The 18,378-nt window shown below is 42.4% G+C and overlaps 1 protein-coding gene across 2 annotated transcripts in view; it reads left to right on the top strand.

Annotated features, from left to right (window-relative positions):
- The window catches only part of KCNIP4 (potassium voltage-gated channel interacting protein 4), a 297,520-nt gene that overhangs the window by 266,044 nt on the left and 13,098 nt on the right, over window positions 1-18,378 (top strand). For both annotated transcript variants that reach the window (XM_063310637.1, XM_063310636.1), the window contains exon 3: window positions 10,600-10,669. In XM_063310637.1, coding sequence (XP_063166707.1) covers window positions 10,600-10,669 — 70 coding nt within the window. The remainder of the gene's footprint in view (window positions 1-10,599; window positions 10,670-18,378) is intronic.

Below are 18,378 nucleotides of genomic sequence, written 5' to 3'. Positions count from 1 at the left end.
AGCGGGAGGGCCTCGGTTATGGTGGCGATGGGGGCACTGCTGGAAGACCTGAAAGACCAGGTTAGGGACAGATCATCATGGAGAAAGTCTATTTGTGTGGTTGCTAGGAGCCAAAAATGACTTGATGGCACATCAATCAATCATTCAATCTAATCAATCAATCAATCAGTCAATCAAAGCATGGCTACATGTTGCTGTTTTGGCAGGATTTAGGGAGGAGGAGATATGTTCTAAGCAATCTACATTGACAAGTTCCGTGAAGAAGACTCTGAACCCCCAAATGGAGCAAGAGGAATGGCTGCTTTGAGTCCAAGAGTGCTGTGCAAAAACACAGTCATTCAAAAGGAATTATGAGCAATTTCAAACATGCCAGCACAGAATCAGAAAGCAATGGACTCAGCCTCCCCCAAAAGTCAGTTTTACGGTATGTGATCAAACTAGTCTAGGACCAATCATGTTACGTCCAATTTTTATTATATGGCATTAACACCATATTTTTTGTGCATTGTGTTTTATTGATCTTTGTAAACTTCCCAGAAAAGTGTATTTTTGAAAGATTTGTCACACCTTTTATAACAAACAAATAAATAAATAACACACGTGCATTTACCTTTATTTTTTCCTCCTCTTAATTATATTGGTTTGTGATGTTTATTCGGTTTTTAACTCATTTGTAGCGAACAATAACCCCTGTTTTCTTTAAACGCACCTGTTTTGAATTAATTATCCGTGCTGGCTAGCAATACTGTATTCCTACTCAGCAGGAAAAGTGGATCTTTTCCAATCCCAAATAATAATCAGTGCATTAGGGGTGCGGATCATTCATTCTGGGATTCGTTTTTGCTGATAAGAATGGAAGCTGTTGAAAACCAAGCCGTGAGCAAGATTGGCGACTGCTTTGAAAAAGATCTCCTGCTTGGCAGGGTCTGCTCGCCTGGAAAATTTAACCTTTCTGTCATACCCAAACACAGCCTGGTTGTATTCTTCTGATGAAGGGAGGAAGGGAAATGCGTGTCTCCATGAACCGTTTTGTATTTCTGTGTGCTGGAGTGCATGGGTGCGTCAGAGAGAACGTCTGGAGTATAGAGATGGGATCAATTAATGCTATAAATGGGTTATGCCGTTTTACTGCTAATTTATTTCATCAGGACTTTTGATGAGGTAAGGAGGGATTGTCCTGGCCCTGGTCTTATGTTGGAATGTGGCTTTTGGCATCACACGTGCACCAGATACACATAGGCTGTCTGTGTGTGGAAGCTGAGCACTGCACAGAGTTTTTGCTTTTCTTTGTTTTATCTTGTATATCTACTCTTCCCCTTGGGGAGAAGGGGCATCAAATTCAGGAGTTGTCCTTCAGGGGACATCTCAGAGTTTCAGAGTGTAGCCTTTGCTGTTCTTTTAATTCAGGGCATGCTTCTCCAAATTGTATTTCTGCAGCAGGGCTGTCTTTGAGGGAAGGCTAGGGCAGTATAGCTCAGGCATAGTGTAGAGCTAGTGGGGCATACGGGTGAAGGTCTTAAAAATGATCTGGAGAGATCCAGGTTCTGCTCCACCTGTAGCTGTGGAAGCTCCCTGGGTGACTGTGGGGCGATCACACTCCCTCAGCCCACCTTGCAGGGTTGTTGTTGTGAGGATAAGTGGTGATGGCAGTGCTCTCTATGCTGCCTTGAACCCCTGAATGAAAGGCAGGGTATAAATCTAACAAATATTTTATTTATTTATTTGTTTGTTTGTTTATTTATTTATATATCCATTTTTCCAAATTGTCCCCGCCCATCTCCTCCCATCGGGGGATTCTGGGCGGTTTACAATAATCAATTAAAACAACGATCATAAAATATACAGTATAAAATTACAATAATAAATAATATAAATAAGAGTAAAGATAATACAATATATACAAATGACCCCCACCTTCTGTTTCTACCTAAACATACACACAGAGAGATACTCACACACTGCTTTTTGGCCAAAATGTAGAGAAGTATGAGCTATATATGGACAGTATGTAATCAGTGGGATCGTTTGCATACTCCTAGAGCATTCTGGGAAGTGAGCAGAAGGTCCCTGCAAGCAGCAAAGAAGCTTGTCAGCTCAAGCTGGCAATCTGCACTTCCTTACATGCACAAAACATAATAAATTGATGAGCTTCCTCCTTTTTTATTATCTTTTTATCCCTTTTTCCTTTTTCACATGGGCCGTATCATTTTGTTTTGTGTTTTTCTTTTTCTTTTTTTTCCAGGAGAGTCTAGACAAGGGATATAAAAGGAAGGAGCTGTTTCATGCTGTACAATTTGGGGGAGACATGTAGACATAGACAAGAAGGCAAATGCTCCAGAGATCCAGTTTGGTCTAGTGGTGAAGGCACCAGGCTAGAAACCAGGTGACTGAGAGTTCTAGTCCTGCCTTAGGCATGAAAGCTGGCTGGGTGACCTTGGGCCAGTCCCTCTCTCTCAGCCCAAGAGCCAATCAGGCGTGGTTTGAGAGTTCTACTCCCGCCTCAGGCATGAAAGCCGGCTGGGTGACCTTGGGCCAGTCCCTCTCTCTCAGCCCAAGAGCCAATCAGGTGTGGTTTGAGAGTTCTGCTCCCGCCTCAGGCATGAAAGCTGGCTGGGCGGCCTTGGGCCAGTCCCTCTCTCTCAGCCCAACCCACCTCATGGGGTTGTTGTTGTGGGGAAAAGAGGAGGAGGAAGGCATACTAGGTATGTTTGCTGCCTTGAGTTATTTATAAAAATAATAAAGGTGGGATAAAAATTAATTAAATAAATAAATACTGGGGTGACTTGCTAGGTAGGTGCCATATTTGTGTTCCTGCCTGAGGAAGACTCCAACTATATGTACACCAAGCGCAAATCCATTACATTGCTAGAGGATCTGAAGACACATCAGGGAGATCAAGGAGTTTCCGGCCAAGGCAGACAGAGATCTCCACAAAGACCAGGAAAGAAGAGACCACTGGAGAAGAACCTGGACCCTTGGAGGAAAAGGTTGGCAGCGTGTAACTCCAGAGAACCAAGAGAAGGTCCCTATCATTGGAGTAGGTTGATCCACTTCAGATCCTTCCTTTGGACAGTGACGCTTAGACTTCCAGAGAAGAGGTTGTACAGCGTTTCAGAGATGAGAGGGCAAAAACCTTCGACTTCCATGGAAGTCAGGAATCTGACAGCCTCTCTTCCAAAGAGAAAAAGGCATGTGGTAGCAACGTTTGACCTGCTGCTAAGAGGAACAAAGTTGGCAGTCTGCAGACCAGACGTGATATCAAGGGAAGTACGTTGCCTTCCCAATGGGAAAATCCTGAATGTGACAGGCTGACCTCAGTAATCAGACCTCCTGACCACCACCCCTTTCTCCTGCTTCATGCTGGAGCAAATGACTGCCAGAAAGCACTTGAGAGGGATATCAAGAGGCTGCAAGGAGTTAGGCAAAAGGTTTGGGGCACAAGTGGCATTTCTATCCGTTCTTCCAGCTGAAGCTGACGGCCAGAGAATAGAATGGAGGATTCTGGAGGTGATCTTCTGGCTCAGGTGATGATGTCATTGAGAAAACTTTGAATTCCTGGACTTCATTTTAAGTAAAATTTGTTTGTTTGTTTATTCAGTAGATCTAGTAGATCTGCCCAGCTCCGAAATGACTACAGGCGTCTTAAAATAGAAAAAAACAAGAAAAAGAACCTAAGCGTCCAGACAAACTGCTGGACAATGAAACAATGTGGGATGGATGGTCACACTACCAGATGGATTCTCCCTTGGTTAAACAGATGTTCCAAAGTGTGGTCCTTAATGGATCTATGTCTGCACAGTGGGAGGTATGCAGAGGGATATGCCAGGGTTCTGTCCTGGGCCAAGTGCTCTTCAATATTTTTTATAAATAACTTAGAAAAGGGGATAGAAGGGACACTTATCAAATTTGCAGACAACCCAAAGCTGGAGGTAACTGCTAACACCTCAGAAGACAGGATCAAGATTAAAAGGTTCTTGATAGACTTGAACACTAGGCCCTCTCCATCAAAATGCTGTTCAGTGGTGAGAAATGCAAGGTTCTGCACTTAGGCAGGAAAAAACAGATGCTTGGGTGCAAGATACTGGCTCAGCAGTAGTACTTGTGAGAAGAATCTGGGTGTCCTGGCAAACCACAGATGAAGCATGAGCTGGCAGTCTGCTTCAGCTGCCAAAGAAGCCAGTGCAGTCTTGGAATGTTTCAGTTGAGGTATAGTGTCAAGATCATAGGAAGTGATAGTTCTACTCCATGCTGCACTGATTATACCATACCTGGAATACTGCATCCATTTCTGGTTGCCATCATGCAAGAAGGATGCTGAGGAACTAAAAAAGACTTCAGAGAAAAGCAGCAAAGATGGTGAGGGGCTTGGAAACTAAATACTATGAACAGCGGTTAGAAGAACTTTTGGTATGTTTAACCTGAAGAAAAGAAGGCTGAGCAGAGACATGAAGGGGTGTCCCAGGGAAGAAGGGGTGGATTTATTCTCCAGAGCACCCGAGGGTAAGACCAGAACCAACGGGTGGAAGAGGGAGGTCCAAACTTGAAATAAGGAAGAATTTCCTGACCATGAGAGCTGCCAAATAGTGGATAGCCTGCCTCCTGGAGTCATGGGGGCTCCATCCCTGGAGGTTTTCAAGCAAAGATTGGACAGCCATTTGTCTGAGATGGTTTGAATATTTGTGCCCTGAGCAGGGGGTTGTACTAAAAGACTTCCAAGGTCCCTTCCAAGCTAATGATTCTGTATTACAAGGAACCTCATTCAGAAGGTCATGGAAAAATGAAATAGCAGAATTTCCAAGGAAGGAAGGGAGGGAGGGAGGACCAGTGTCACTGTCTGATAATTTGATCAGGAGAGAATAAGCATGGAGAAAGGGAGAAAAAGGTTTTCTGATTTACACTCAGCCATGGCACAAACGTGCTCCAGAAACCCACTTTTTCTGCCCTGACCCCATGAGTTTGCTTCCTAATCCTGAGTCAAGCTTAAATCCCCCTTATCTGTGCTAGGAGTAACATCATCTGTCCTCCAAGGGCAGGCTCCAGTCACAACAAATGACTGCCACCCATTTTTGTCACCCATTTTCTTTATCACCCATTTTCTTGGTGGGAAGAACAGGAATTGCAGTGCTGGACCCAGACAGACAGGTGGGGCAGAAGAAGGATCAGCAACAGAGATGCCAAGCTAATTTTCTGCCAATTCAAGGGTGGATGGAGGGCATTTAAATCACTTCTCTCTTGCTGAAAACTCTTGTATGTGTTCTAAGATACCACATCAAATACTCTTAATTATTTCTGGCTTATTGCCAGCAGTGCATGCATTCATTAATCCTTAAATTTGGCTGAGGCATGAGCGCAGCAATAACAAGCGTTAATTCTGCTGAAAACAGCTAGGGTATTAAATTAATAGTGCTCTAACCTCACCCTCCTGATAATAACAGATAATTGAGGTTGATCTTTTTTTAATGGTATGCAGCATAAATGGAATCAAGAACACTAATTAAAGAAAATGGGAGAAGAAAACTTGTCATGAATGGCCCATCTTTTCAAAAGCACGACATCATATATAATGTACCGTATTTTTTGCACACGCTGGAGATAGCATCAGAGATGTATTCTGGACTCGGAGCTGAAATCCTCAAGAAAATGACTTAACATTAATACTCAGATAATCCTCAATATGGACTGTTTGTAATTGCTTCCCACTGAGATTAGTGTAATGTTTCAATTGATTAAAAAAAATTAGTCTTCATTTTGCTCCAGAAGCCTTTTTTTTTTTAGTTCAAACTTCAGTGAAATGATTGTAGCTGAAACTGTATTTGAGTTGCCAAAATTTTGCCTTATGCCAAATGAATGGTATAATTAAGGTAATTCGGTAATTCATCAGTATCATTGTTCCTAATACGCAGTGAGTGAATCTGAAAGAGTCGGGTGGGTGGGGATAAGGGGTAGGAGAGGAAAAAGCTTGCAAAGAACCACCATCACGTTGCAGATGGAATCATGTTGTTGTTTATTCGTTTAGTCACTTCCGACTCTTCGTGACTTCATGGACCAGCCCACGCCAGAGCTTCCTGTCGGTCGTCAACACCCCCAGCTCCCCCAGGGACGAGTCCGTCACCTCTAGAATATCATCCATCCACCTTGCCCTTGGTCGGCCCCTCTTCCTTTTGCCCTCCACTCTCCCTAGCATCAGCATCTTCTCCAGGGTGTCCTGTCTTCTCATTATGTGGCCAAAGTATTTCAGTTTTGCCTTTAATATCATTCCCTCAAGTGAGCAGTCTGGCTTTATTTCCTGGAGGATGGACTGGTTTGATCTTCTTGCAGTCCAGGGTACTCTCAGAATGTTCCTCCAACACCACAGTTCAAAAGCATCGATCTTCCTTCTCTCAGCCTTCCTTATGGTCCAGCTCTCACAGCCATATGTTACTACGGGGAACACCATTGCTTTAACTATGCGGACCTTTGTTGTCAGTGTGATGTCTCTGCTCTTAACTATTTTATCGAGATTGGTCATTGCTCTTCTCCCAAGGATTAAGCGTCTTCTGATTTCCTGACTGCAGTCAGCATCTGCAGTAATCTTCACAGCTAGAAATACAAAGTCTTTCACTGCTTCTACATTTTCTCCCTCTATTTGCCAGTTATCAATCAAGCTGGTTGCCATAATCTTGGTTTTTTTGAGGTTTAGCTGCAAGCCAGCTTTTGCACTTTCTTCTTTCACCTTCATCATAAGGCTCCTCAGTTCCTCTTCACTTTCAGCCATCAAAGCGGTATCATCTGCATATCTGAGATTGTTAATGTTTCTTCCAGCGATTTTAACCCCAGCCTTGGATTCCTCAAGCCCAGCATGTCGCATGATGTGTTCTGCGTACAAGTTGAATAGGTAGGGTGAGCGTATACAGCCCTGCTGTACTCCTTTCCCAATCTTAAACCAGTCCATTGTTCCGTGGTCTGTTCTTACTGTTGCTACTTGGTCGTTATACAGATTCTTCAGGAGGCAGACAAGATGACTTGGTATCCCCATACCACTAAGAACTTGCCACAATTTGTTATGGTCCACACAGTCAAAGGCTTTAGAATAGTCAATAAAACAGAAATAGATGTTTTTCTGAAACTCCCTGGCTTTTTCCATTATCCAGCAGATATTGGCAATTTGGTCCCTAGTTCCTCTGCCTTTTCTAAACCCAGCTTGTACATCTGGCAATTCTCGCTCCATAAATTGCTGAAGTCTACCTTGCAGGATCTTGAGCATTACCTTACTGGCATGTGAAATGAGTGCCACTGTTCGATAGTTTGAACATTCTTTAGTGTTCCCCTTTTTTGATATGGGGATATAAGTTGATTTTTTCCAATCTGATGGCCATTCTTGCGTTTTCCAAATTTGCTGGCATATAGTATGCATTACCTTGACAGCATCATCTTGCAAGATTTTGAACAGTTCAGCTGGGATGCCGTCGTCTCCTGCTGCCTTGTTATTAGGAATGCTTCTTAAGGCCCATTCAACCTCACTCTTCAGGATGTCTGGCTCTAGCTCACTGACCACACCATCAAAGCTATCCCCGATATTGTTATCCTTCCTATACAGGTCTTCTGTATATTCTTGCTACCTTTTCTTGATCTCTTTCTTCTTCTGCTAGGTCCTTGCCACCTTTGTTTTTGATCATACCCATTTTTGCCTAGAATTTACCTCCGATGTTTCTAATTTTCTGGAAGAGGTCTCTTGTCCTTCCTATTCTATTGTCTTCTTCCACTTCCACGCATTGCTTGTTTAAAAATAATTCCTTATCTCTTCTGGCTAACCTCTGGAATTTTGCATTTAATTGGGCATATCTCCCCCTATCACTGTTGCCTTTTGCTTTCCTTCTTTCTTGGGCTACTTCTAGTGTCTCAGCAGACAGCCATTTTGCCTTCTCGGTTTTCTCTTTCTTTGGGATGTATTTTTATTTTGTATTTTGTATATGTACTTTATTCGGCTGCTAGCCGTCCTTTCGGCTTTGAGCTAGCTGCGTCATCACGTCTGGGGCTAGTTGAACTCATCCTCTGTTCCTCCCCAGTAGCATTTTGACCATCTTCCGACCTGGGGGTCTTATCTTCCGATGGTATACCGACATATCTCTGGTTGTACTGATCCATTTAGTTTTCACGGCAAGAATACTGGGGTGGGTTGCCATTACCTTCCCCAGGGATCGCATTTAGTCTGACCTCTCTGTCATGACCTTCCCGTCTTGGGTGGCCCTTCATGGTTTAGCTCATGGCATCATTGAGGTGCTCAAGCTCCAGCACGAAGGCAAGGTAATGATCCTTTGCTGAAGTTTAAACACAATAGGAGCTAACAAGTGAAAAATCAGAAAAATATTCAGAATTTGCTGGCTTTGCTGTCAGAAACATAGATCTGTCATTATATAGCTTTGAGCAGGAGATTTTAAAGCAGATTCACATTCGTCTTCCCCCTTTTTACTGTTAGCTTTCTCTTTTTAAAAGATGAATTCCGATACCAGCTTGGAAGGTCATGATCCCATAACAGAGGCTGTGATTTGAAGCAATGCCATTAGCTGTAATGAAGTGATTTTGAACTTTGGTGTATTTATATTTGTAGTGCTAGTTGTATAATTAGGCCAGTTGGAGTCTTCTCATCTTTGCCATCACCAAGCAAAGCGTGCAAAAATAGAAACTTGGGGCAGAGAAATAGTGCTTAAAAACTTGCTTTATTTTTTTCAAAAATGTGTCGTAACAGCTTTGGTGATCATTTTGCTGTTCTGTGTTTCTGTGTTTATGGAAAATAGAGGCCTCTGGCGAATCTAGTTATTATCAATAGAATTCCTTTCATAGAGAATTGATATTGGGAGATAGCATTCCAGAGGAGCAGCATTCATGTATGTGAGAGTAAACAAGATGGCAGACATGGTATACAAAAGGGGTGGGGCTTAGATGGCGATGCTGTGCCTGCCCTCTTCCCTGCGTTGACTCTTCCTTCTGCTCGAGAGTGGAAAGTGAATAAAGGGACAAGCTTTGTGAAATATAAAGCCTAAAATACTCCTCTGAACATGTTCTGCGTGATTCCAGTGGAACAGTCATTAAGCAGGTGCACTATGTTACATAATTCTCAGAAAAAGGTTGGAATTGGAATTGAAATGTAGAATCATGTCCTGACCAGGTACCAACCTTCATGTAGAGTGGTGTTTCTCAATCTCAGCAACTTTAAGATGTATGGACTTCAACTCCCAGAATTCCCCAGCCAGCAAGGGGCCACACTTATAGGTTTTTGGGGGTGGGGATAGAAGGAGATGGCAAGACAGATGGTGAGGCTGCCCCATGTATGGGTGTGGGCTTAGAAAATTTGAGTTTTGTTTCTGAAGTTTCTTGAAGGAGCTTTGGGATTAGAAGCCTATGTTAGAGATTCATTTCCATGGGTTTTCCTGGGGAGGGTGGGAAACGGAAGTTCAGTGCTGCAGTTAGGGTGGTCTTCACACTTGAAGAAATTATATGAAGATCCTAAAAATAGCAAGTTGGACTTGTGAACTGGATTTTTCTCTGTCCTGTGGGAAGAGAGAGAAAGGCAGGCAGGCCAAGACAGAATAAAAGCTGAATTGGTGGGATTTTTACCTCCCCACCACTGCCATGAAGCCTCAATGAGAAAGATTCTCAAGATGTCTGTATTTGTATATTTCCTCAAAAAAACTAATGATCATAGGTTGTTGGGGGGTTTTTTGTTTACAAATGTGCCTCAGGAAGATCTTTATCCTGAAAGGCAGTAAATAATGGTAAGCCATCTGGCTACATATAACTCAAGATATCATTACACTTATCACCTGTTGCCCCTCCTCACATTTCCTTGTTTGATTGGGACACGCAAAAGTCGGGTCAATTATGAAATAATGGCTTTGCATCACAGAGTAGCAAATGGGTCTGAACGATGTAAACCATTCTTTCACTTTGGGAAAATGGATCTATAACTTTAAAGCAGCAAGAGATTTTGGAATGATCACCATCTCAAATGCTGTACACTGAGCTGCTTTGATGCACCTGCATACAACGATGCTTATGGGGAAAAAAAAGTGTTTTCATGGCCTGCTATACTGTGATGTCTATAAAGACAGCCACGCTCACTCTTTGATGCCACTCCTAACAGTCGGAGAAAGTTTACATAAGCTACATACTTCCTATCAGACGTGAACAACAAAGAAATGTTAAATGACTGCTAAGTTTTGTCCAACCACAAAGGAACTTCAGCAAAAGATCATTTTAGTAGCTGAGGAACAGAGAAAATGAAGACGGTCTTTTAAATTCCTTGAAATGAAAGGATGGTTTGTGGGCTGTCTATATTAATGCATTTGTACCAGTGGCCAGTGGGCTGGTTACCTTATTGCGGTCAATCAGGCAGCTTCAGTGCAGGAAGAGGAACACAAAGCTTACATTTCTACTTGCAGTGAGCATGTTTTGAGTCAGGAAATAAGAGGAAACCGTGGTTGATTAGATTCTGATACCTTTTTCAGGCAATTGTTTCTTTTGACCCTTTTAAGCCTTTGAAATCATTGTTTGAGTTTGCCATCCCATGGACAGCTTGAGAATAGGTTTGTTATTCATACGCATCTTTGCAACTTTCTTTAGGAATGTCCCAGTGGGATTGTTAATGAAGAGACCTTCAAAGAGATTTACTCTCAGTTCTTCCCACAGGGAGGTGAGTCCTCTCGGATAAGTCGTCCTGTTTGCATGCGCATCCAATTACCTGCTTTAAAATTCAGCCTGGACAGGGTGGTGGTCTCCTGAATTAAGCCGCTTATCCTTTTTTAATGGGTGGATGGAAATATGCTGGGGGTTTCATTCACGGGTGCCTTCTGTCCTAGCAACAGGCTAGTTGTACAAGAATACTCTGCATTTTGGTTCAGGTGTATTCTTTATTGTATACTGCTTTCTATGCCAAATTAACTTGAAGTGGTTAACAAGAAAAACAGGAATGGTGCATTAAAATAAAACAATTCAAGGAGGAGGATTCTAATATTCATTCTGGGAATGCTTGGGTGAAGAAATAACTTTTCAACGGGCATCTAAAGGATTAGGAGGTGACTCCTAAATTTCAGTGGGGAGAACATTCCAGAGAATGGACCATAGAAAAGGTGGACTGGACTAAGCTGCTCTTGGTTTGTATTGCAAGACCTCCCCTGGTGATCTATAATGGGAAAGGCAATCTGAGTGGAATTCAGGCCCCAAGTTGTTTAGGGCCTTGTTAAGTGGCTTGGTAGCCAATTGGCAGCTGGTGCAATTCCTTTAACAAAAATACAATATGTGCATAGCCAGGTGCTCCAGTTAGCTACCTAACACCCACATTCTGCACTAGCTTCAGGTCTGGGATCAAGCATAGTGCTCTACAGAGAGTGCATTACAGCAACCTAGGCTTGAGGTTAGCAGCCTGTGAATAACTGGAGCTAGGTTGATCCTGGTCAGGAAATGATCCAGTTGTTTACCAACTGAAGCTGGCAATGGACGTTGCTAGCCATGAAGATCAGTTGGACTTCAATACGAAGGATGACTCTAGGAGTACTCCAACTTATATACCTGTTCCTCCGGAGGTAAACCCTGATGAGAACAGGTAAATTCTCCAGTTTCTGAACCCAGGAACCAGCCAGGTCTGCATTTATGTGGTTCACTTTATTGGCCCACATCCTCCATCATTGCATCCAGATCCTGGTTCAGGACATGCAGTGTCTCTGCTGATACTGATGTTATGAACAAATAGAGATGAACATCAACTGCATGCTTATTTTAATTACATTTTATTTATTTACAGCAATTTTATACCACCCAATCAAAAGAGCTTAGGCAGTGTATCTTAAAAGAGGAATCCCACAGTGTAAATATCTTTCCCATAACAATTAAATGTTTAGCTCCAAAACCCAATGACCTGTCCAACGTAACTGTTGAAAAGCAGTGGAGATGATTTAGTGCCTTAAGTACTCCACAGCTGCCAGGCTGTAGGGACACCGTCCCCAAATATTATCTTCTGAGACAATCCCTGCAGGTAAGAACAGAACCAGGGTAACCCAGTGACCTTAACTTACAGAGAAAGTTCAAGAAAATACCATGAGATACCAAGCACTTCCACTGTCTTTTTCCTGTAGGAGGTGATCTATCAGACCCTAGTCCTGATTCTTTCCGAAAGGTGGTATTGAACCCCATCAGAACAGGATCAAGTGAGATATTCCCAGAATATCTTCCAATGCAAGATGCCAGTTTCTTCACCAAAAAGGGCATCTTGTAACTAGATGATAGTTAGCCACATCCTCTGGATCTAAAGAGGGTTTCTTAACCTGTGGGCAGACCTTCTTTAAGGCTGATGGCCCTGCACCATCACGCAAAGACATATTGACTTCTCCCTGATCCCACCTAGGCAACCCCCCCCCACCACCACAAATAAAATAAGTAAAGATGGGCAGTGATCAAGAGAGTACGTGGTAACCAGACACCTCACCTCATTTTGAAAGCTCAGGAGAAATAACAGAAGGAAACAAATCAAACTCATCAAAATTTCCCTACATTTTTTTTAGCATAATCCTGGAGCCATAGCAAGTAATCTTACCATCCTGGAGAAGATTTGGGATTTTGGCAGAGGTTGGGAGAAGGAGGCACATAATTGGGGATTCTCCTGTAGGGTAATTAACTGCACACAAAGATGCTGGTAGAACACCTATATTTTTTGCTTCTGCATTGTTTTACACAGGCTAAATGGATCTGCATTCTAGGAATGAAGAATAAAAAAATGAGAGCAAAGTATGTTTTATTTGAAGCTGTGTGCATCAGAGAATATCAAATTTGAATGTCTTACATTGTAACAGATTATACATTAGCTATAATTAAGCTTTGAAAAAATAGTGGCAATAAATGTCACTACACTTTGTTTCTTTTCTTTTCTTTTTAAAAAAGAGTCTTATTAAGAAAACAACAGTAATAATAGAGGCCCTTTTTTTATGACCCAAAACTTTCCATGCCCATCTCGCTATCAAGATTTTCTGTGTACCTTTGTCAGGCGAGGTAGTATGAAAAGCAGGGGTTAGAAAGAAGGAAAAGCTAAATACAGCTTCAAAAATTAAGTCAAACGTTCTAGAGACATAAATTGTAGTATCCTGGTCATCACTTCTTCTCAAAAAAAGTTAAATTATGGGCCATATTCATTCATCGGTATTCCTCATATTGGATTACTCCTAACTGTGGGACAAAGCAAGCTTGACCTTCCTCTGAAAACAGAAAGTTAGCCTGAATCTGCAACGTGTGTCCTGCAGCTGACAAAGCTCATAAACCCTTGGCAAAGGGAAATTTAAGAGTGGTCCAGTGGTTTGCTAAGAAAAAGACTGCCATGATTCTTTCCTCTGTGCTCCCTGCCAGGCTGACGAATAAAGAATTACTCTTTCATTAATAGTAGAGATGAAAGTCAGAGCTTTAAGGAAGAAGAAAAGAAGTCTTACAAATCTGTTCTTATTTGGAGCCACATAATGAGAATTGGCAATGCTTTAGATAATTCCTTTATAAGCTCTCGGTGGGATTACATAGGCATTATTTCCCTCCTACAGAATGTTATGTTAGGATAGGCAGTGAGAAATGTAGGAGGCAGTTGAAATGTATAGTTCAAAGCCTAAAGTTGATGCAAATGTATGATATCCCACTGATCTCTGTGGGTCGCCCTTTGTTTTGTAAGGCATATTGTTTTCCTCCCCACCCCACCCTTGACTGACTTGACAGCTTTCCACCATCAGTGGGTAATTTCTGGGTTTTACATATTTCGGTACAGTGTGGATAATAGGGTAGCCAGCTTGGTGATCGTGTTTCTGCTTATTATTATGGCTCCTCCTCATTCTCTTACTGAAACCAGCCAACTTTCTGTTTTCTTAAACAGTACAGTTTATCAGAGGGATATGCTCACAGTCCACACACAGCAATATTTGTGCTGTATGGTAGCAATTCACTGAGATGTTCTCCTGTAGAACGTTTTCCTGCTCAGTTTTCCTGAATGAATTCATTCGGACATTCTCCTGGCTAGCTCTTCTGTACGATTCGTCAAGGTGTTCTTCTGTCCAATTCTCCTGTACAAATTCACTGAGATATTTTCCTGTACAAACACACTGGGACAGTCTCCAGTTCTCCTCCTGAACTGGATGGAAAGCCCTCAAGAATGCGCACAGCCAACATCCATTTCCAAGATGGTACAACAGATCTCTTTTTCCTTGGATATTTCAGTTTGGCAGGAAGGTGATACATTTTCATGTGCTAATTGAAAGAATGCCATTGTTTTTTCATTTAAAAAATAAGTTACGACACAAATATGCACAATCCTGTACATATTGACTCAGTAGTAAGCCTAATCAAGTTCCAGGGCTGTAGGCAAGATGGAGTCATTGGAAAAAGACACAGGCAGAATAGCCTCCAGATTATTTCCCAGAAAATGTCAAGGACCTGTCTATGTATTCAACTGGAATTTTGCTCAGCAAAAAGGAGATTTTATTTTTTGGTTCCAAGGAAGTACCCAGCCTGCCTTGACTATCTCAAAACAAAAACATCCCCCCCACAAAAATTCCCAAACCCTAAGTAAGGTTGAATATGGTTAGTGCTTGGAGCAAAGACCAGGAGATCCAAGGCTACAATAGACTGGGAGGTTAAAAAAAACTACTTCCTTACGCTTGCCAGAAAAACCTCTCCATCATACTAATCATACAGTCATCCTGAAACTTGAAGGAGTCTTCACCTTTTTCCTTTTAATGTAAAAACCATGCCTGATCTGGCCAACAGGTCATCTAGTCCACCATTTTTTTTTCCTGCAGTGGACAACATTTCCCTCAAAGGAAGACCAAACATAATCGGAATTCTAATCCAAGGTGACCCAGCAGTTGGTTTAGAGATGGATCACTTCATGGCTAGTAATAAATCCCTTCTTGTCACACATTCCCTTTCCCCAGCATTGGAAGGGTATCCAGGCTGATGCTGAGAAATGATTTCCTGGCTTTTAGGAGTCAAGCAAGAGAGATGGGATTATCCACACAAAAGAATCATAACAAAACTGTGAAAACAGAAGACCAAATTAACAGTTTGTGCTTGACCTCTCTTGGTTTTTCTGACAACTGAATGAGCTTAGGATGCTCAAGGTATCCTGTTTTGTAGATAAAGCTATCCTTCTTGGTTAAAAACATGTAACTAGGTTAAGCATTTTTCCCCCAGAAACAGGATGAATATTTCAGGAGCCTTTTTTTTTCCAGAGAAAAGTTTTTGTCATCTAGAAAGATTGGGGGGCATCCACAGAGTCAAAAAGCCAAGAAATTGGCTGCTTAAAAGGAATCATAGCTGCCATCTTGACTTTTTTGACCCTCCCTGCAGATCCCCCTGAAAGACTAGAGCCCTACTTGGATGAAGTATTAACCAACCCTCTCAACTTTGCATCAGATGTCAGCTAATGCTACCCACATTAGACCACAAGGCAGTATAGCAAGAACCATTAAGACAATGCTGGATTCAGACTGTTAAGTTAGAGTCAGAAAAAAATGCACAAAAGCCTTGCGGTGAATTAAGGGGCATTCAGTCTGATTGGAGGATTCAATCTGAATCATAAATGCAATTTGGAAACCAATTCCATCAAAAGGAATTTTGAAATCTAATTTTTACGCAGCTCCAGTGTTACTGTCATTAAGGGCCAGGAAGGTGATTCATGATACACCCCACCCTTTCCTGTCTTGGTTTCTATTCCAGTGTCATAAGAGAAACCATATTAAATAGGTCTCATTAAAAGCTGAAGAGCACCTTGCATCAGCCTGTTTTTAATTGTAATGGTCTTTTTACTTTCTTGGATGTTTTGCTGAGTAAAGGCTGTGAAACGCCTGGATCTATTGGGGAAAAAAAATGTACTGTACGAAGGATCTGATTCAAGGTTTTTTTTTAATTGCTTGAGAGCAGTCTGACCAGTAGTCTGGGGAAAAAATGCATTTTAATGCATGTTAGTGTTTTGTTTTCATTTTAGATCAGATTCAAGTAGGAAAGAAAAGATCAGCACCAAATGTCCAGAGGAGAGCGAGGGAAATGTTGAATTCCTGAAGGGGGGACCCAGGTCTGGGACTTGAGGCTTCTGCTAGACAGGCTGCAAAGGGATGGCTGGAGAAAGCGGTCTGGCCCAGCTCTGACTGATGTCTCCCAAAGCCACAATAATTCATGCACCTCCTTGGACTCCTGCAGTGCTCTCTACTTGGGGCTGCCTCCGCAGAACCCTTTGAAGCTGCAGCCGATGCAGCCCTGGATCAATGGATCCTTCTCCTCCAGTCTCTGCATTGGCTTCAAATAAGTTTCTAGATACGATTCTAGGTGCTGGTTTCAGCCTACAAAACCCCCCTAAGGCTTGGCACCAAGGTACTAACTGCCTTCTCTGCACAGGAGCAGCCCCCGACTCCCCCCACATGCAGACACCACCGATATTTTAGTATAGTCCCCCCTCAGGTAGGGGAGGTGGCCTGGACTCAGCAGCAGTGGGTCTGGGTTGCAACCCCATGTTGGGGAGCCCTCACTGTGGGCCTTCCTCTCCCTTTGGGGAGTGAATGGTCACCCCTGCGCACCTTGTACTAGGGCAGATTTCTGTTCTTATTTTTATTTAAAGTTTTCCCTATGTTTCTTGCGGTAAACACGAAAAAAATAATTAATTACAATCAATCACAGAATAAATAACCTGCTTGGCACCATCTTCTGAATCTGGCAATAAACAAATGCCATGATTTATTTTATCAGAATAGTTTTCGAGTTTATTTTATGAAATAGAACCTATCCACTGTACTATAGATACTATGAAGGTGTTAACATAATGCTTTGAATATATGTTGTTGATACATATATTTAATATTGAATAGTTTTATGTAGCAAATTCTACATGCCTATCATTTATTTATCTATTGTTCAAATTTCTGTCACTGCCCATCGCCCCCAAAAAAGGGGGACTCTGGGTGGTTGCTGAAAGGGTCCTAGAGGTAATCTAGTCCATGCCCCTCACTGCTCAGTGCAGGACCTGCTACAGCCTTTCTTGGAAGACACCTAACCAGGAAGGACCTGACCGTACCCCGTGGCAATTTGTTCCACTGTGTGACAGTTCATTCACTGGGGAAGTTCTCCCTGATGTCTAGCATAAAACTCCTCCCTTGCTGTTTGGGCAATAGAGAATACACCCACTTTCTCTTCCATGCAACAACCTTTCAGGTATTTGGAAACTGCTATTATATGCCCCTTAGTCCTCTTTTCTGTAGGCTAAACATACCCAGATCCTTTAAACGTTCCTCGTAGGGCTTTGTTTCCAGACCCTTCACCATCTTGGTATCCCTTCACTGAACCTGGTCCAATTTGTCACTACAGGTAGTCCTCACTTAACAATCACATTAGGGACTGGAAAGCTGGTCGTGAAGAAGTGGTGCGGTTGTTAAGTTAGTCACCATGTCACTGGACCCGATTTTATGACCATTTTTACAGTGGTTGTTAAGTGGATCACAGGCCGCTAAGCAAATCACTGCAGTTTTTAAGCAAATCCAGCTTCCCGAATGGACTTTTTTGCCAGAAACTGGCAAAACAGGTTGCAAATTGAGATCATATGACCACGGGACACTGCAACTGGTTGTAAATGAGAGCTGGCTGCCAAGTGCCTGAACTGCAATCACATGACTGCAGGGAAAGTGTGACATTTTGCGACAGTCGTAAGTGTGAGTGCGGGTCATAAAGCACTTCTCCCAAGGCTGTCATAATTTCAGACCATTGTTAAATGAATGGTTGTTAAGTGAGGCCTACCTGTATCCTTTCTTAATATGGTTCCTAGAACTGGTTACAGGTGTCCAAATGGGGTCTAATCACAGCAGTGTAAAGTTGTCCTGTGAGTGGACTCTCTGATCCTGCTAATGTATTGCATGGTTGCATCTGCTTTTTTAGCAGGTGCATCACACTCAGGCTCATGTTTAAATTGTGATCAGGTGGCAGCCTTGCAAGGTAGTCCAGACAAGAAGGACACCCAGAAGTACTAGCTCTACTTTATTGTAAGGTTACATTAATGGAATCTTGCCAATCTGAAAGTACATCTCTCCTCCATCGCCTTTACAGCCCAAGAAACTAGGGAGGGTCCCTTCTGAGACATTTGCCATGCCCACATTCCTTACGTGGGTGCAGTTATTCAGCCCGCTGTGAGTCCATCTAAAACTTGGCATCCTCTAGCCCATATTTTACCATTTTATGAAGGGGAGGATCACGAGGCACTCTGTTGAAGGTTTCATTCTGGTCCAGTGTACTATATCCACAGTATTTCCCTGATCTAGTAACTCCATTAAAGGAGATAAAATTAATCTGATACAATTTATTTGTGACACCCCTATTGTCTTTATTTAGGACAACCCC

Source organism: Candoia aspera, chromosome 8 (genome assembly GCF_035149785.1).
Source record: "Candoia aspera isolate rCanAsp1 chromosome 8, rCanAsp1.hap2, whole genome shotgun sequence".
Taxonomy (NCBI): Eukaryota; Metazoa; Chordata; class Lepidosauria; order Squamata; family Boidae; genus Candoia; species Candoia aspera.
Note: the sequence above shows the minus strand (reverse complement) of the source record. Positions and strands in the feature narration are given on the sequence as shown.